At 42.1% G+C, this 21015-nt stretch overlaps 1 protein-coding gene across 6 annotated transcripts in view; it reads right to left on the bottom strand.

Moving 5' to 3' along the window:
- Window positions 1-21015, bottom strand: part of LOC117958594 (RNA binding protein fox-1 homolog 3-like) — a 407104-nt gene that overhangs the window by 181533 nt on the left and 204556 nt on the right. For all 6 annotated transcript variants that reach the window (XM_034895077.1, XM_034895075.1, XM_034895078.1 and 3 more), the window contains one exon: window positions 19408-19500. In XM_034895077.1, coding sequence (XP_034750968.1) covers window positions 19408-19429 — 22 coding nt within the window. In that variant the 5' untranslated portion in view covers window positions 19430-19500. The remainder of the gene's footprint in view (window positions 1-19407; window positions 19501-21015) is intronic.

Raw genomic sequence — 21015 nt, 5'->3', positions numbered from 1 at the left:
GATTCCCACCCCAGCCACCCTCTGCGTCCAAATAAGGCGGAGGGACACAGCACATCTGTATCAATCTGTATATTCCTATAAGCCTGCACTTTGAGCATCTGCGTTGTCTGTGTGGGGTAGCATTTTAATCAAGGCCTGCACATCAGATTAATGGAGAAATTTGATAAACGTCTCATATTCGCAAGCGAAATTTTGCCAACTCAGGACTTTGGCTCCGAGCAATGGGAAATGAAGAATTAGAGTGGAGATGAGAGAAGTGAGATGTTTGAGGTCATCTCTTTAAAAAATGATTTAAATCAGAATTAAAACCGTCTGCAATATCCCAGTGATGATTTCATTACTGGGGAATCAAGATGTCATCCATTTTGAGGACAGGACGTCAGAAGTTCTGGGACTGGCTCACGGGTGGCTTTGCGAAATTTAGAGCAGCTGCTAGCAGAACTATTCCCAGTCATCAAGACGGACAAGACAGGACTCATGAAATATTCATGTTTTAAATGTTCTCTCTGAAAAGAGAGCCTTTACACATTTAATTATTTAATGAACATTAAACATCCCCAACAAAAACTAATTGACATCCCTCCAACTATCAGGGTTAAGATTACAGTGATTGAATTCAGCAACCTGTAAAAAAAAAAGTGCATGAGCCAAATAAAAGAAAAACTCACCATGAGCAACAGTAGAGTAACTCAAATGTGATGAAAACACAGCAAAGGAAGGATCTTTATTGCAAAAATACAAAAGGCCATGCAATGAAAACACAGGGCATTAGTAACAAACGGTCTAGAAAAACATACCTCCATTTTTCATTACGGTTTAATGGCTGCGCACAACACTGGGAGGATGGCAAACTTTCATAACAAATATAGATTGGTTGTTTTCTTGCTCTCTTTTGACACTGTCACAAAGCTGGGATAATATTGATGCTGAAATTATTCTATTTATTAAGTAATCTTTGTGAGGCAGGGTTTCAATCGCACGCTGGTTCCACAGGCAACCAAAGTGGCACTTTGCGGGCACATTGAACCGTGTCACCGCTAAGCGAGGCTGACACATAGGGAGATGAAAGTCTTGTCATTCATTTACCCGTGACAACCTGTGTATGCTAATGTCCAAGCGTCTTTAGCTCAAGAGAGAGGACAGTTCTGCCCGTGTCGGCACACAGCCGGGCCTTAGGGGAAATCTGCGGGGACGGACAGTGCAGCCCTGCCGCGGGCCTCCTAACCCCCCCCCTTAATGGAAGGGGGGGGGGTTACTGTGCCTTGCCACCTGGAAGTGCCCACAAGAAGTGGCATGTTTTCAGCTACCAATCCACCACTCTGGACTTTGGTCCACACTGGGACCTGAACCGCAACCCTCTGCTTCCCAACCCAACTCCCCACTGACTGAGCTACTGTGTGTTTTGTGAAGGATATTTCACTTAGTATTATGCACCATTAATGTGATTTTCTCATGTAATCTAATCTGGGACATATTGTATACTGTATGTCCACAATTCAGTCCACAATTCAGTTCTAAAAGTGAGATTTCTTTGTCTTTTTTGTATTTTATAGCAGGTCGAGGTGCTATATAGGTATTGTGAAAGTATCAATTGCTCAATCCACAGAGACATAACACACAGCCTGTATACAGAAACCGTGCCTTTAAACAAGTCCTTTGGGTCTTCTGTACGATTGTGATGTCACAACAAAACTAAGTACAATGTAAGGTAGAAAGTGCAGCTACAGCGCCGTTACTCTCATTTCCCTGGCTGCAATGACAACGCAGAGACACAGAGCACAGATGTGGAAGAACAGAAAACGCTGACCAATCAGAGCCATCTAGAAGTTTTCAGGAAGGAAATAATGTTTTTTTTTTAACATTAATGCATGTAAACATGTTCCAGTAGAAACCCCAAATACATGTATGAACCTGAAAATGAGCACAATATGGGACCTTTAGAACAACTTATTTTTCCAGTGTATCATAATTTCAGGATACAGAAGATAAGGGGATTTTGCTTCCTTGTTGGAGGTCTACATCCCATTGTATAATTTCAAAAGCAAATGATGCTACTGCACACTAATCGTTCATACCAGCACAGCAGAAACTACTCATATTGGGGATATTTTACTAATATAAAGTTAGTGCTGTAAACTAATATGGCTTTTGTATCAGAATGCTATGAAGCAATTTTCCTGCCGTATACATCCTGCTGATTCACAATATTAACACAAAATGTAGCAGGCTTGTGCACAATTCAGAATTAAAATGACTTAATGACTCCTAAATTCCAATTCAATTCTTGAATTTGAATAGAATTTGAATTGATGTCAAAAACAGCATCTAGAATTACAATTCAAATTTGAATTAGAAGAAACAGAATTGTAATTAAAAAAAAATTCTAAGAAATTCATACCTGGTAAATAATTTAAGTGAAGTGTTTAACAATGAAGCTTTACAGTACATGTGTTACATATTCTATAAATTATATTATATTGAACAATATGTACAGAATACATTAACAGGAAATGTTTTCCCCAAGCAATGAATGTTAAAAGCGCTAGTCATAGAACAAATAATTACGTTTTTATTAATAATTTTAATTTTGTGGAACATGATGAAACATGACTCCATTTCCCAGAATGCTTTAACCAAGTATATAAAAAGGTTGCCAATCAATTTGAGTTGGACATTTGTTTGAAAGCTTCTTTTCTACACAATTTGATGGTCAACACTGGACTTTTTAAGTTTCAGAAGTCCCTTACAACTTCAGATTACAAACGTTTAGAATCTGACCCCTGTAATAACAGCGACATGGACAATAATAGCACAAGTTTATTTTGAAGAACCAATTCCAACAAGAACACCTGGAAACCACAGAGCCATATGCATACACTGCAGCTTTCCAATCTGTGGCTCCATCAACGCTACATCAAATTCCAAAAGGTATCTACGTCTTATTTTGAAAATCATCTCTTGATGTTATTATGCTATTGATATTTGATATCATCAGTGTTGGGGTCTCTACTCAAGAACGTGTATTACACATTACATCCAAACCACATTTACAATGGGTAACGGTAAGCAATTACATTTCCAAAGTAACATTCCTAACACTAAATGTATGTAAGATTCTGTCATTCCAATTCAAATTCAACTTCTGGTTCGGCGGAGTCAGTTCACTTCAAATTCATGATTGAATTGGGGCCAGTTCTGAATTTTGCACAAGCCTGCAATGTAGAGGCTGGAGAAGTGGTGTCTTGTGAATAGCCTAATGAATGTTCTACTGTATATAATATAAATGTTAAACATTGTATATGTGTTGTGCATTCTCCACTTTGTATTTATTTATCCTATTTATTTTTTATGTTTGTTCCTTTATTCTATCCTATTTAATATTTAATGTGTGTTGTATCCTATAATTATATAATCTGTGTGCGTGCTGTGTGTCTGATATTTTGCTTCCGTGACACTGTAATTTCCAAAGTTTGGATCACAAAAAAGAAATCTATCTATCTATCGATCTGATGATTTATTAATGCTGAAATGCAAAATGCACATGCTGTTGTTATCTGGGATCACAATTGGTCACATCATTTTAAAATAAACATGGCAGTGCTCATTATTCTAGATTATGAGAAACATTCAATACAGCCACCTGCAGCCAAGCTCTAGTACCAGTCACCTGGCAACCGAGTCAAAAACAAAATTCTTCAAATGCTGTGGATCAATAGAATTTGCCTTTGAGCGAAATTGACATACAATTAGCTTTTCAAGTATTCCCAGGGGCTATTTAGAGGGGCAGTAATTGCATAGTATAGATCTCTGTTTGTTCAATGAATTCATCGAGCGGATTGATACATTCAATGATGGCGTATTTAGTGAGTAAGGCTAAATCTATCCCTTATGCTATCCATTTTCTTTGTACTGAGCTAAACTTAGATTTTGGTTTCATGTGATTAAAATTTGTCTATGTAACATTACATCACATGCAGTTTATCAGAAGTCCTGTTTTCTAACCATCCGGCATGCTCATACAAGCAGACGGACAATAACATGTGGAGCACACATTGTATTGATTGTGCACATTGGTTAACGCAGTCCCACACGGTAATGACTTTGAGCCGACGCAGATTACTAATTTCGATGATAATAATGGTCATCAGTGTCTTTCTCTTTCCATACCCAACCATTTAACCAATGTTGATTGTGGCCACTTTTATTTCTGAAAGTAGTAGTAGGGATTATGGGAACTATTTTGGTCATTTTTTAAATCGTGTCATGTAACCAAATTACCTGTTGACTTTTAGAAAGATATTGCTTTTACTGAAAATAAAAAAACTGTGAAACTCTTACACAAATCAACAGTGAAAACACCTTGAACTATGACATTTCCCTAAATACTTTTCCTGTTACCTTTAGAATTACTCTTCACTATAAAAGACAAAATAAGCATTTACATGCAAAACGTAATGTGCAAGATCACTGTTTTTCTGGATGACACTGTTTTTTGTGATTGGTAGGAGCCAAAATTGCAATCAAAATTTGATTAATTGCACCCCCCTAACTATAGCGTTCTACAATTCAGCAAGACATTGGCTATTACCTGTATTTCATGGCCCATGCGTTCCTGGGTTTTCTTGCTACTAGCTGAACTGTAGCACTGAGGCAAATGTCAGGATGTGAGCATCTTCCTTTTGACCAAACACCAACACTACACTTCTCTAACTGTAACAGCTCTCCAATTACCAGCATAGATTGACTCCGTTAATAAAACAGTCCATTTGATCCGGTGAACCCATTCATGTTTTGGCTCTGAGCTACAGTGTGTGTTGGTGTCGTGATCAGATGTATCGAAGCAGACACCTGACATGCTGGTGTTACTTTTCACAGCAGCTGTCACTGCGGTGTGTCAGTGATTGACTCGCACCAGATCTGCTTTCAGATTAATATTTCATCTTTCACTTAATAGGAAAACAGATGTTCTGCAGCCGTGTACACTGGGAAATAAAGTGGTTGTGATGTATGCATTACTTACAGCCAGCTAACTAAATTTAGAATGAAATATGCATCTGACAGATGCCTCACAATCAAGTTCCAAAAGCCTATAATGGGATATCGACAGATTTCATTTATGCAGGGCAGACTGACCTCATTGGGGGAACTAATAAAACTTTTGGTACATTCAACCGGAAAGATGCCCTGGCTGTATTTCAGTCTTAGGCAGCTCTCTTGGTGCCCTTTAAAGCATTGACCTCTTCACAGAGTCAGGGCTCCTATGTGATTAATACTGCTAGGCATTTATTGGCACGCAAGGCACTTTTACCAATAGGTTACCTGCTTGACCCCAGCGCGAGCACGGGGATCGAAATCGAGTGGACAGGAAACTATATGGCTTAGGGTGGTAACAACAGGCAACATACTAAAAAGGTACCTCAAAACTATAACCATCCCACTCATATAGAGCTATTTGGGCGCGCGCGCGCACACACACACACACACACACACACACACACACACACACACACACACACACACACACACACACACACACACACACACACACACACACACACACACACACACACACACACAGATGCTTAGTCTCTATCACATTCACCAAGACCCACCCACACAACACACAGCCCAGGGCATAAAAGGTTTCTGCGGCCAGAACACAAACAAACTCATTTGTAACCTGCCATGACACACTCCATACACACACACATGCACACACGCACGCACGCACAAGGCAACAGAAACGCCAAGTAACATTATCCCCCTGTGCAGCTCGATGGATCAGACTGTTTATCAGAGGCTCTCCACCAGCACACTGGAAGAAGGATCATAATGTCAGCAATCGATTCCACGGCAATCAATATAGATATCTATTCAGATATCTATTGATGCAATTTAACAGGGATATTAGACCGAGCTCAGGTAAATGTCAGGAGTTGTGCTAAACCGTGTTACTGTGCCATAATTGCACTGAGTGACACTGGGTGGTTACATGAAGTTGACTTAAGTGAGTTAAAACGGTGTCCGATAGAAAAAATGTTTTGTTTCTGTATCGGGTCAACACGCTTCTTAAAATAGGATGCAATTTGTCTTCCATAAAGCAGGATAGATGGAGCATAGGAATGAGAATAACAAGCAACTATGGAATTGCGATGCAACACAACAACAAATGCACACTTTGGTTTATCAGCAGTAAATAGCCAGTGCCATGTTCACATGCTCCTTAATCATACTGATGCATGTACACAAGCACACAATAATGTACAGGCACACACACACACACACACACGCACACACACACACGCACATGCACACACAGACACACACACACACACCTTCTCTATCTTCTACAAGCAGTTGGAAAACACACATGCGCAACATACACACACTCATTCGCACATATTTTCCGAGACCAAAGGAAGAGCTGACTGCAACATTTTTCTCCACTTCAAAAAAGTAGCCGGTGTCAAAATGATAAATGAGGGATCATGAGGGAGAGCGTACATACTTACATTAGACTGCACAAGAGCTTTAAGAGCTGCAACAGCATGGACGAACGATGGTTTCAGATGGTTTCAGCCCCGCTTCAAGGCTGTTGTTATCAGAAGTAGACGATATGCAAATTACATGCCACGACACTGATTAGGAATGTAAAATTACTATTGACATAACAATAACATTTTCAACACAACGGGCGTGCGAGAGTGTGTGACCTGACATTAGGAGCGGCTGGATGTGGGAAATGTTGTGTTCCTTATACAGGTGTTGGCTAGTAAAAGGTTGATTGCTAATTTCCCGGAGGTGAATACAGCTCACAGATGTGTGTGGAGAACATCTGATAGGCCTTCAGACTGCTGATGCAGGGCGGCGTGGGGATATTTTCAAACATCATTTATAACATCATTTCAGCATGAGTTACAAAATGGCGCCGGGGAAGATTGATGGGTGGCGAGGGCTGGTTAATATGCGTGATTGGAATGATACACAAACCGCGCAGTTTGTTGTTGCTAGAAGTGATGGCGCACATACTGAAAAGACACAGTGTCTGATTTACGGGATCAGCAATCATTCCAATAAAGCAGCCATTGACATGTGGGTTCTGTCTGAGCTTTTTTCAAACAGAATGAAATGTGCACATGGCCACAAATCAACATTTGTTTTTCTGTGTTTTTGTTTTTCGTATGTCCACTTGATTACTTTCAATAAAAACGCAATCTTGTCTTTTTAGTTTCATTAGGTCTGCCGTGTAATCTTTTTTTTTTTTTTTTTTACTTTTATGGAGAGGTTTTTGGTCCGACAACAGCAGGTTGTAAAAAAAATCACAAGGGTTTGCTTACAACGATACTATAGCACTTCTCCAGATAACACGAGAAAAGAAAGCCCTTCCAGAGTTACTGCATGGGCACTGCCCAGCAAACCCTCGGATCAATTACAATGTAATTACAATAGCAGACAGAAATACAACCTGGGTCTGTGCTCTGTCTGCACTGATAACTGATAGATAAGCACCTGAGGGATGGCTGAGAGAAGCACCTGGCCAGAAACACATCTCAATGCTGTCAATAAATTACTTTGCTGGGACTGTTCTTCCCTGGGTATGGCTACACGATCGGCGGGCACCAGCCGCATCCCAACCTCCTGAGCAGTCCATCTAGCTGTCCGCCGGGAACGACAAGTGGGGAGAAAAGCAGCCGTTCTGGATACTGCGGTAGAAAAAAAAAAGGCTTAGCTTTCTACCATTCCCCCACCACGCTCTTCCCTTACAGCTAGCCCTTCAGTAACCCCACAAGTAGGTGCAATTTCAAAACTCTGATCAAGCCCTTTGCTTATCAAGGAGCACTCAGAGCTCAAATGTGCGACACTGGTGCAGATGTGCCAGTGATCGGCGGTCAAAAGGATGAGTGGAAGAGTGAATTTCCACTGCAGAGAGGGTACAAAGACAAAGAGATCAGCGATAAGACAGAGAAGTGCACCCATATCGACTGCTGTCACTTAGGAGCATGTTAAGGAGTGTATTAAGGATTAGAGGGGATTAGTCATATCAGATCACTAGAGGGTTATCAGTGGTCGCAGCTCCACAACGAGGAGCTCCCGGCCGCTCTGTAACAAGCACCCCAACGCCCTCGTATAAGTCTTAATATTAACCCATTAAGTTGGACGATTTATGAGTTTGGAAAAACAATTAAGTCTGTGATTTTTATTAGGAGCTTGATTGAGTGCCTCTTCCCCGGTGTCTTGACACGACCAAACTTTACCCCCCTCCGGAGAGCGGGGGCCCCACTCCAAATATTACTGTGATTTAAGATGCAAAAGCAACACACATTAAAACAGCTCAGAGCTTATTCCATGCGCGCTTCCACACAAAACCAATTTAGTTTCCATTGATCGCTTTTCAAGCAATTAGATTTCCATTGATGGAAAAAAAGTAGAGGCAGCTTGTATGAGACGGGGAGGGTCAGTGGTTGGAAGCTGTGATTTGCACGTTTATTCAGGCCGTTCGACCACCTCCTCTAACCCCTGACAGATCCCTGGCTCCCTCCCTCCTTCCCCTCTAGCCCCCTCCACGTCCCCACCTTCCGGACAACAAATAATTCACCCAGCATGAAAAAATGCTTGGCATCAGATTATATATCCGTCTTTATTTCCGATATTGCCTCTTTGTTTCTGCAAACTTGGCTGATTTTCTAAATTGTGGAGTATTGACTGTTTCAGAGCCTGACCAAGCGAGTCTGATGTAACACATTGGAGGTAATGATATCCCAGCGACGGGAGAGGCAGTGGCTGGGGCAGCACTGGACGATGGCCAGGCCCTGTAACCATTAGTCTCCTCAGGAGCCAGAGTCTATTCGGTTCCAGCACGCCAGAGCTTGCCATCGGTACAAAACGGTAACCCAACTCAACCAGTGAAACCACCAGAACCCCTCCCATGTGCCCCCACTACAGACAGAAATGCATTCAGGAATCACTTCCTTTCATACAGCCAAGGTCATTCCTCATCTTTATGTAAAAATCTACAACAACATGCTCCACCCGTTTTCTCCCAGTCTACCATGCACTTGTTGTTTAAAACTGGCCCGGTCGGTTTTGCCAGTTTACAAAGCATAAAATAGGAGTAATCACACAGTTTTGTGTTACATCTTCTTAGCCTATGCAAATTCTATGAAATCTTAAGCAAAAACAATGAATCATTTTGACTAATTTGTCAAAGATTAGAGGAATGTATGTTGATGAATTATCACAGACTGGTATATGTCAAAGTTTAATTTTTCAATTTTGTTTAATCCTAAACTGCCACATAGTGGAGGAACAATCCCATTTTCAAAAATATGTCTCAAAGGTAAAAGGGGTGAAAAGTAGATTCAAGGTATAAAACAGGAACACTGCATGCCATTAATGTGAAAGTAGGGAGTAATTCCCAGCATGCTCCCAGAGGAAATCCACCTTTCTCCAAAGCCTGGGGATTTTGACAAATGCCTTTCTCAACACCAGCAAAGGAGACAAATGTTACATTTAAACAGAAATACTTAATTTCCGCTTTTGGTGACTTGCAGCAGATATCATTAATCAACAGAGGCCTACCACGCTCAGTGAGCCTGCTAAGAACCAGATGATCGCCCTCCTCCACTCAATCCATCAAGTATGATTGGAGAAAGAAAAGGTTCAAAAATTTTGAGTTGCACCCACGCAGGAAGAGTAATTACCCTTGTGCCAGTCGCTGAGGTGTTCCCGTGACACCTCGACCCTCTGTTTATCATGCGCCAGATTACTCATGGGGGTGTCAGCGCGGCGTGACGGAACCAGCACCCCCACCTATGTTCCCCTCACTCACTGCACCGGAGGAAGACAAATATGACGTACGAGCGTCCCTAACTTTTAACAAGCAAACTTAACTCAGGACCCAGAAACATAATGCCCTTCATGTGTTGAGGAAATCTGAAAACACAAAACGGTCCAGATATTTGAAGGACGGTATCTCTGCTCCATCTTTAAAGACCAATCGGTTGATTTTTGTCATTATCTTGTCACATCAACCAATTGTTGGTGGTGTCTTAGGGGTATGACTCACAGTCAACTTTATGATAATATGCATTGAAAGAGTTTTTTTTTGTTGGAAAAAGGTGCTATGCACAGCATTTTTTAACATGAATACATCATTGTCAAATTAATTGTGATACATTTGTTTACCTCACTTGGATACAAATGAGACCATTAGAGGAATCCAGCTCATGCCACTGAAAGGTTTGTGGCAGTGGTTGATGTTGGCTTCTTCAGATTAAAGTTGAGTTCCTTATTTTATATGAGAAATTAGTAGAAAGCAAATGATTAATCAGAAACTGTGGGAAGGAGTTCTGACGCTCGACTTGCACTGACAGAACAGTGCCCTCTACCAGATTAATGCTAGCCTGGAAATCCAGACCCATATCCGAAAGGCTAAGGTTCTGGCATTGAGTAATGAAAGTTGCCCATCTCGAGGGGCGGCACCAAGCGTGCATTTGAAAATCTCACTGCATGCAATTGGATAATACTACAACCAATCACAACAACACACAGGGTGACGTATCCAGAGCCCCATACGCTTAGCTACCAGCGGAGCTAACTGCTACATTGAAATGTCATCTGTTTAGCTTGCCTCTTGCCCCCGCCTACATCTGATAAACCGATGTGATTGGTGCAGCTCGGCTACAAGGGTAGCTCATTAAGCAGTTAATGAGCAGCTTTACTCGATGCCAGAGTAACTCTTGAGTTCAAGTCTTGAATTCAAATTCAATCGTATAACTAACTGCAACACCTAAGTAGAAAACAACACATGGCTAAACTACAATTTTCACCAAAACTTTTCTTTCACTTCTTAAATGCAAACTTTGACCCATTTTCTAGTGTTTGAAATGAACACCAATACATTGCTTCCTTTTGGCAAATAAAATGGGAAAATAATGAGCATCAGGCCACCAATTTCCCCAGTGATGGTCTTAGGTGCTTCTGGTTATTCAATGATTTCTTAAAGTTAAGGTGGTGCTGTGATATTGATGCCAAAATGTGGCTATGTTAAATTGGAGTTTGCAAAAACAAAGAGACGACTGATGTTTTTCAAAACAGGAGAGATAGTCAGTCCCCCCCCCCACCGAAACATCAAAGACGAACAAACTTGAGAGTTGCATTTAAAATGTCCGAGCGCGAGGAGGAGTGAGACGAGGAAGGACGTGCAGAGGCAATAACAGTAAAGCAAACAGGCTGCTTGCCTTTGCACCACTGCTCCTTGCCTCCCTAGTGATACATGCCAGAGATAACAGCTTAATTTCAACCTCAGCACTTTTACTGCACTGTCCAAGGCATTCACTGCATCGATGTATCAATGTACCGCCATGCTAGTCACTCTCCACTGCGACAACTAACAATTTTTCCATGATGGAAGCTCTCAGAAAAGGTGCCACGGTTTAGCTTGCACACAAGGCCGCCCCTCCTCTGATGGCTTTGGTCTGTGGAGACTCTGCTGGCTGTTTGTTTCTTCGATAACAGGTCATAGGGCAGACGTTTGATTGAATCCCCCACACTGTGACGAGTGAAGGGGCCGGAATTGTTCTTGATTTTTTGCTGCAGCGGCTCTTCCCTCTGCGAAATGTTTCCTCCTTTGCCTTGAAAAAGGCAGTTGCTAGAGCTACTTCAACTGTCCAAGATTAAATAAATAAAAAACAACATAAAAAAACAACAAGGAGCCTGATATTATTTATCTAAGGAGCTCCGGCGAAGTCCAGTAAACCATGCCAGAGAAAGAGTAGAAGGCGTCCGTTGTTTTTCACATTTAATGAGCAGGATTGGATCTACTGTACAAAGTGATATATTATGTACTTCAATCTACAAAATAATTGAAATATACAATATACTTGCACCAAATGCACCAGTTCTCCTCCTCTGAATGGTGCATAACTTAAAATCAGAAATGTTGGACTTCAAAGTGTTTCGCTTTCATTTTAATCAATATTCAAAAATCTAAAAAAGTAAGAAAGCAGAAATTAAAACTAACTACTTACTTCTTTTTAACAGCCACATTGGTGCTATTCATTTGGAGCCCCTCACAGTCACGAGAGACGATTTATAAAGAGATAACACTGACATCCCTCTAGAGAGTTGACATGTCAGGTCCCAATACACACGTCTCATAAACATGTGGTTCTGCTAAATTTAATTGCTAAATTGTTTATCTTGCGAGCTGTAGCTCGACAAACAGAGTCCTCGAACCAAAGACTAGTCTCAGAGCAATTAACGGTTAAATCTGAAACGTGTTACGATAGATTACATTCATGGCAAATCCTCCGGCAATTTACATTCACACTTCATGCTCCCCAGCGTAGCGGGAAACTCTGCCCCATGCTGGCTGGGGACAGCCCCCGATCTGCCGAAGGCTGACCCTGCATGGCACCGACGGTGTGGCGAGCATGCCGGACTGTTATAAACACTGACGTAAAAGGGAGCTGTACGGGGTGCTTAGGCCACCGAGGGATCTGGGCACCAGAGGAGTTCCACCTTGTTGGGGTGTCACGGTGAGAAATCGGCCACATCACACAACACCTCCATCTGTGGGGGGTCGCGAACGGGGCAGTGTTTGAAAGGGCAAACATGAGTTGAATGGAGAATAAGCTTTACTGCATGTTTTCTCTGTCCTCCGTTACAAAATACCAGATTTGCTCACAAGCTGCCTGGGTTGTTGAGATGCCATTCCATAAAGCTTTATTTGAAACAAAAGAAGGCCCTTTATTTTATTTTTTCCATCGGAAACATAACTGGAAATGACGTGCTCTTTTTCGGAGCTCCCCATGCTCGCCGTCCTCTGTTATGACAGCAGATCCTCTCTCTTAGCTCACACATCTTAAACATGAGTAATGATCTCACAACTTAAAAATAACACTGCTATACTACACTTTCACAGAGCAGTGGCAGCTGCATGTGTCTCCTGTTATCCTTAGGGGAAGTCAAAAATAAAATGTGCTTTTTATCATGTGTCATGAAGGCTCTTCATGCCCCCCCCCCCCCCCCCCCCCCCCCCCTCCCTCACATCCACATCGAACCTTCCGTCAAAAAAATATTGCCAAATGTTGTAATTACGTGCCAAGTATCTGCGCCTTACATGGCTCGAGGCGTGGAGCAGTCCTGGGCCTGATACTTCAGCTTTATCATATTTTAGTTTTATTTGAGGACTGTGGCAGCGCCGTGCCTCCAGTCAGCCATAATTGAAATGAGGGAGGAAGATGTACAGGCTGTGTGCCCCACTCCTTGTAATCAAGCCCTTAGTCCTGTGCGCTTTTCCATTTTTCAAATTGAAATATCCTCACAATCTTTACAATATGCAGCAAGTCCTCTTCGTGCCTTAGCCCGTGGCTAATTAAGCATGAGGAAGTGTACTTTGACATGCTGAAGAGCCACGCATTAGGAATGTTGAGGCCTCAAACAGGGCCCCGGATGCTGCAAGTGCACAAATCCAAATTCGAGATCACATACATAACAACACGCGGCGTGCTGTGTAACTAATTTGTAATTCTTTTTGTAGCAGGCGTGACATCAGTATTCAACAAGCGAGGCTATCCCTTTCCCACATTAGCTGTTTTGGTCGTATGGGAGAGTGGTGGTGTGTTGGGAGGCGGATGGTAAAAAAAATAAAAAGTGACGCCGGGGGACTGATGGAGAAGTTGATGTATGATCCCTGGTGGCTGAGCTTGTTTGAAGCGTGGAGCTGGGCAGGTGATTCGGAGGCACCGGCTCTTTAAACAGCGTAATGAGCCAGAGAGGACGCTGCCCCCCACCCCCCATCTACACAAAATCTCTCCACCCTCCCCTTCATATCATTTCCTGTTGAAATGATATAACCAGATTACAGTTACTGTTATTTTAATTTACATGCTAACTATCATGATACAGACTAACACCATGAGTCACACCGATTAAAGCTCCACTAATCAATATTTTTTTGTATATCTAATGTTTTAAGTGAGTCTGTGTGAAGAGAAGAGGTCGCTCACAGGGATATAAACCCTACAGGAAATGATTACCACCTCTGCTGGATTTTAGCTAAGTGTTTTGGTATACTAGCTGCCCAGCACCAGAAGAGAGAAAGAAAAAAATAAAAGAAAGTGGCTGATGAAGAAATTTCAACATGTACCTGCTAAAGTGCCAGATATGTTTCTCAGGAGTAGGTAGACATTATGTCAGGGGTACACAAGTGAAGGTGTGATGGTTGTACTTTGCCCGACCATCCACACGCTGCGGAACAGAGGAGGGTCTGGCTAGTCCACACAGCATTCCGGGAATGGACAGCACTCACACTCCACTACTACAATGTCTGAAGACAATCCAACAGGTATGTACACAGAGGGGGGGCAAAGTGTTGGTGTAAAGTGTGACAAACACAAAGTTGCTACAGATACAAAAGATGAGTATGACTGCAATGAGACTGGCCCTCATGCACAATTTACTGTGTGTCTGTTTGCTGACATATTTCTCTGAGGTGCCCAACTAAACACGGCAGCGGCGGCTCGAGGACAGAAACAAAGGGGTGTGGGGGGGGGGGCGCACACAGGAGGAGAAAGATTGGCTACAAGCTTTCTGTGCAGCGTTTCATTGCTGCTGATAATATATAAATGCATGCACACATGGATGCCGCTCGTAAATGAATAAACACATACATCAATTTCAAAATCCAACGCATTTGAATTTCAAATGCAGCTGCCTTTTTTTCCCTTCCTTTTTACGATATGTCTCATTTCTCCTGTAGAGATATAAAAAGGAGAGGGCTGAGAGGAAAAAATTAGAGGGGTGGGAAAGAACAAATGCTGTACGGAATTTGAGATTATGTATTTGGTTTGTGTGTTTCCATCCTGTTTAAATCAAACGCGTGGGGGCCGTGTAGCCCCAGGCTTGTTGCTGGTGACAGTTTCAGTGTTTCTAGACTTCTCTCCTCCCCCTTTTCAACGACAGTCCAGAATTGAGAAGCGGGGTGGAACGGGGTGTGGGCCTCTAGCGGAGGGTGAATTAAATAGTCACTCTCACTCTCTCTCTCCCCCCACCTCTCTCTCTTGCACTCTTTTTTTCAGTGGCGTTTAAAATCAATTCATTCAGTGGACTGCTGACACAGCCCGGCCAAGAGAGCCCAGGATTTATGGCTCCCTCTAATGGGCATGCTCTGAACCAAAGCCCTGCCGTCAGCACAATCCTGCCAGCCACCCGTCCGCCCCACTCCCTCACTCCATCTAGCTTTTAAAGACGCAGGCACCCCTCCTCCTCCTCTCTCTGCACCCGCCCCCTCTCCACCTCAGAAACACTCAAGGCCCTGAAAACGTAGAAATCTGGAGCATTTACCGTAACATGACAAAAAAAGGGAAAACGTATACTTTATCTTCAATTGTTAACAATGAATGAGCTCAATGCTTTCCTGTAGTGGTGAAAACAGTAACCGATACTTGGGGGGGGGGGGAGGGGGGGGGAGGATTCTCCGGCCTTGTACACAGGAAGCTTTTCTAACAAGTGGTGCTTCCCAGAGCAGTGACTAATAGCTCTCCATCTATTCTAATAGATATCGATCAATATCTGCACTATTTGCCATAACAGCATATTTTTGTTGTTGTTGGGGAGAACAGGAACTTCAGTTTCAAAGTCACATTTAATGTTACAATTTTCCTAGTGTTGTTATCACTGATATCCAGACAAGGCTTTGTTATTTTTGTTTCCCAGAGAAGTATATATCTAATATCGCTCTCTAAAAATTACCTTTACTAATAATAATATTAATGGTAATATCAATTCAAAGAGAACCAGGAACTGTATAACTGTCAACTTCAAGTTTAAACTCAAATCAAAAGCATTTTTTAAGTGTTGGCTTTAAATGTATTCTTATGATTATTAAAAATCTTGTGGTGCTTCCCAGAGCAGTATATAATATCTATATCCATTACCTTGTCTGACTAGGGGAGGCTCCTAAGCTCTTTGGAGTGTGTATATACACACACACACACACACACATATTCATAACCAAGTCTACTGTCATAGGATCTGAAACAATTTATGGCCACAAGAAAAAAAAAAAAAAAAAACCCTGATTGAAAAGACTCGCCTATGAACCCAGCCAGTCTAAAAGGTATATAAAAAGGATCATGGTCTGAATTGTGATGACAACATGAAGTCACTCCTGCGTGACACTTTCAGCGAGTTAGCGAGTCTCACCGTCCGGGCGAGTGTGTTTCTGGTTTGTATTTATGTTAGTGGCACTGTATGTGTAACACTCAGGAAAATACGCCACGCTGCTGTTGACCCTGTTATGGCTTCAGGCAACCCGGCAATTTGCAGACAAAGACCTTTACTTCAGCTCCAGAGCCTCTAACGTACATCCTTATCCATATTCCGGCTCTGCTCTGCAGCTTGTCATGGCGTTCTGGGCCCTGAATTAGCCTCCCATTACAGCAAGGCTCCAGCTCCCCCTAAAGTTAACCATAACTGACCATTTGCCGTGGCTTCATTATAAAGCCATGCATGTAAAATCAAGTCATGGTCCCCGGCCGTCACATCCAATTTCAAAATACAATCCCCAACCCACTCCAGTATCTCCATCTTTCTCTCTTACTTAAGTTCAACCTTCTCCTTGTTTCATAAAATATGATCTGATTAAAATAGATTACACACCTTGTTAGCAGAGCGTTTCATATTTGATACAGTGGGGCTTTAAGACGGGCAACCCTCCTTTATGATTCAAAGCGATTGTGGCCTTGTTCTCCGGCCTATTTGTTTAATAAGCTCTGCTGCATCAGTGTTCCTTTTAAGTGAACACACTCCCCCTGCAGCAAAGGCAAAGATCAATACACATACCTGTAGTAAAAAAAAAGAAAAAAGAAATTAACAGGAATCACGGCCAAGGATTTTCTCCTTCTAAGGAATAAGAGGAGAGATAATCAGTAACAATCCTACTGTACGAGGGGAAATCCAAAACAGGAAGCAGCTTTTATGTGCCAACCTGTAGGGAGAGCTACAGGTCAGCCGTGAAATATTCAGCACTGATAAGTCCACCGCAGCTTTAAACTAAACCTCTTCCAATGTCTCGATTATAAGAGACTACGCTATGCAAATGGCTTATTATAAACAGAAAAGAAGAAAGGCAGAGTCTTTGAGGGTAAATTAACTTATTATAATCCTCACCTCATCTGCTGACTGATGGAAGACTACTCGTGTAATCGCTGATTGGGGGGGGGACATTCTACTGTACTACGGGAACTCAGCTGTGGGAATAATACTGGGTCATATCGCCCTTAAAATGAAAATCATTGTCGCCCATTTACCGTGAACAAAGTCCACGTGAGAGGGTAAAATGTAATACTGTGCATGAGGAATGTAATTATCATTTAGCGAGTCCGTGAGCTGTGTTTGACAGGGCCTGAACTGCGTGAAAAACTCATTTTCATTTTTCTTATTATATCACGATTATACAAACATTCTTAACCAGTGGCCACAGCGGCAGCAAATTATTGCAAATTAGCCCCATATTGCCAGTTTTTCTGTAGTGGAAGCAAATGAAAAAGCACTAGAACTCCAGTGTTTGTTCCATAAATCAGGCGAATGCCGCACCTGTTGAGAATGTAAATAGCTGCGGCTATTTGATTAAACTCTTAAATCAAAACATTTGAACAGCTCTTTCTCTCTCCCTCTTTCTCTTTTTTTGCTTTTTGGGTTGTTTATCCTCTGGTTTTCTTGCTCAGCGTTGAGTTTCGGTCTCTCCTCACACACCCACTGCAAGTGCAGTTTCTATGGGTGGTGACGGGGGAGACATAACACCCACCAGCTATACGTGGGGGCACGGGAGGTCCATCATTACCCAGCCACAGTGGTGATCACGGCAATAATATAGAACTATAACAGAGCAATTAGACTAATGGAAAACGTCCCTATTTCTCCCGGTGTGCTGCAGCTAGATGCGCTATGTGCCCCGCGCCCCCCCCCCCCACCTCTGGAGATAAGGCTGGAGATGTGAAGTAGAGAGGAGGTAATGGCGGAGGCCCATTGATCCTTGCTGCCACCTGCTATATGGCCCCGCAGAGGCTGGGCGGGGAGGCAGAGGACTCCATCTGGGGAGAGATCACGCGGACTCCTGGGCTCTCAGGCATATGGATAAGAGTTCTTCTCTAGTCTTCCGCTTCTTAACCAGCACACATTAGTGCAATATGGCCGAATAGGGGAGAGCAAAGGCATGCATGCATACAGGCTTTATAACAGTCAGGGTTCATCCACAGCGATAGGGCGTTCCCTCAAACTGCGGGGCACTTGGTTACTCGTGTATAACAGAGTGTAGGTATTTAGATTCAACATTGTGTGGCATTGTGCTTGAAGATGGTCTAGTACAGTAACGTTGCTTACTGTTAAGTTTCATATATATTTTATATGCAAGTTAGACAGACAGCAACCGTATTTTAACATTTTGTGGGATACATTATAACCGGGTGTCGTGGCAGCGTGGTAAGAAGTTCAACCGCTGGATGTCAGCAAAAGAGTCAAGCGTGATTTATGCTTCTGTGTTAAATCGACGCCGTGGCTACATAAGCAGGTAGGCTGGAATCAGTACTCGCTCTAATTGCCGTCACTCTCGCATTTGCTCTACCACACACTCCACACACACACACACACACACACACACACACACACACACACACACACACACACCGGTCCTGCTATTCTCTTAAAGAGATCAATGCACACACCAACGCACAAGTATAAACTTCAGGCCACTTATGTATGGCAAAAGATCTGCGTGGAGCCTTCGCACATCCATAAATCAAGCTTCACTGTTAAGTAAGGGAGACAACGGTTTGTTTCCGGTTTCCTACTAGACAGAAAACATAGGTTTCTTTCCTTAACTTTAAAAAAATAGTTTCTTTAACTCAAACTATGGCCTTACCCTAACTAAGTTTTTTGTATTCTTGAACCTAACCAACATGAACTTAGCTAACACCTGGCTGACACCTGTCATTGGTTTTCAAACTGGAATATCAGGTTGGTTTCTTTGGGAATTGTTACCGAAGACGATGCACCAAAATAGATTTTTTGAGTAAAATAAAGAAGAAAATACTGTAGGCCATGAAGTTACAGATGCTTCATATAAGCTGCACCTAGTTTTAATAGTTAATGAGGTTTGGGAGTTTCAAGAAAAAGGGAGTCTTAAAAATCTTACTTTCTAATTCTCCACTATTTTCTGGAATCTCAAAGCAAATTGAACATTTGGACTCCAAGCCAGGGTTCGGGCAGTGTGAACCTAAACAACTCAAATAAATCAAATCCCACCAGGGCTCAGTCCAGAGAAAACAAACCTAAACTAGAAGTGGTGGTAACTTAAGCCACGCACGGACATGAGGGGCTAAAAGGGATCGTAGAGAGGCTCACCTGCCCAGCTGGGGGTCTCCATGTACAGGTAAAGCCGGTCTGGCTGAAGCTCGGTCACTCGACTCGCTGTTGCTGCCACAGGTGCTGACGAACCTGCAGAAAGAGAAATAAATAAAGCTCCTGGTAAATAAAAACTAAAACAAAACTGACTGCAGTAGAAAGAGGGGGGTATGTGGGTAATAACAAATTCAACACGTAAACTTGTTACTATGGACTCGTCACTAGGCTTCCCTCAGCCAGTGCATATTTTAGCATATAGGTAAAGCTGCCGAGGCTAAACGTTACGCAAAACTCAATTTCTCAGACGAGCGTCAATTTGGGAGCTTGCATGCTACCACTCCCTTTTTATCCAATGCCTTGAAAATGTTGTAGTTTGCACAATTTCAAATCACCAGGATCCAAAAGGATATTTGAAAGTAGCCTACGTATTGGTGCCACAAATCACATTCACTCTAGAATCTTTGCTAGAGCCCTCCAAAGGCATAGGTGGAGTTTGACATTCGAGCAAGGGGGACAAAAATAAATAAATAAATACATAAACTCATTGTAGCAGCTTTACACTTGGCCTACCACTTAGGGAACACGGCACAAGCACATGTGGACAAAACAAACTTGCCAAATAAACATATGTCTATTTTTTTCATTTATATATATATATATATATATATATATATATATATATATATATATATATATATATATATATATATATATGTTTATTTTTAAAGCAGATTTTAAATTACATTGTAACAATTGGCCCTTCTGAATTCCATTCGCCGCACGGCTGTCTTGGAATACAATAGACAGACGGTAGCGGGATGCCCCGGCACTTAAATTCAACTAAAATGTAACAGTGATTAATCAGTGTTTGATCTACAGTCTGTTGCGATATCAAACGCAGAAAAAGTGCTATTACACCATGAAACGTTAAGATCTGTATTTTGCCGTAATCCAATGACATGAAAAAAAGTAATCACAGCGGTCGGACATCCACAGAAAGGGTCCCGTGTATCCAGCAAGGCCTACACACGCCGTTTGAACTTTCAATAATAAGTGTCATGCAGCCCATTTGCCCACTACTTTGTCTCCATCCAGCATGGGCTGTCCGATATAGTTGGTAAGTTTGTGTTTTGGTCTATGTTCAGGCAAAATGGTACCAAACCTGGCAACCTCACTGAGATAGACCCCAGCTGTACTTCGCTGAGAAACGTATAGTGAAATATTCTTTTAAGTAATGGATCTAAAATGATTTCTAACAAAGAGCATCTCTCTGAATTTAGCGATGTAAAAAGTAACGGCGGCAGGGCTTCTTGTAATTATGTTTGGTACATCGGCTTTTATTTCACTGTCAACAGATTTAGACAGGTGCTACTGCATTATTGTAACATTATCTGGCAGTGATTTTATTTTTTTGGTCAGGTTGACTAATTGAGTGCATGACTGTGTCTGAATATGCATTTGCATCAAAGTCTAACGACATTTTAATCTTGTGAGTAAGCATTACAGCCCAAGTGCGAGTCTGTTACGCGGCACATACATACATACATACATACATACATACATACATACATACATACATACATACATACATACATACATACATACATA

The sequence above is a fragment of the Etheostoma cragini genome, chromosome 15 (genome assembly GCF_013103735.1).
Source record: "Etheostoma cragini isolate CJK2018 chromosome 15, CSU_Ecrag_1.0, whole genome shotgun sequence".
Lineage (NCBI taxonomy): Eukaryota > Metazoa > Chordata > Actinopteri > Perciformes > Percidae > Etheostoma > Etheostoma cragini.
The sequence above is the reverse complement of the archived record's forward strand: the minus strand, read 5'-3'. Positions and strand labels throughout refer to the sequence as shown.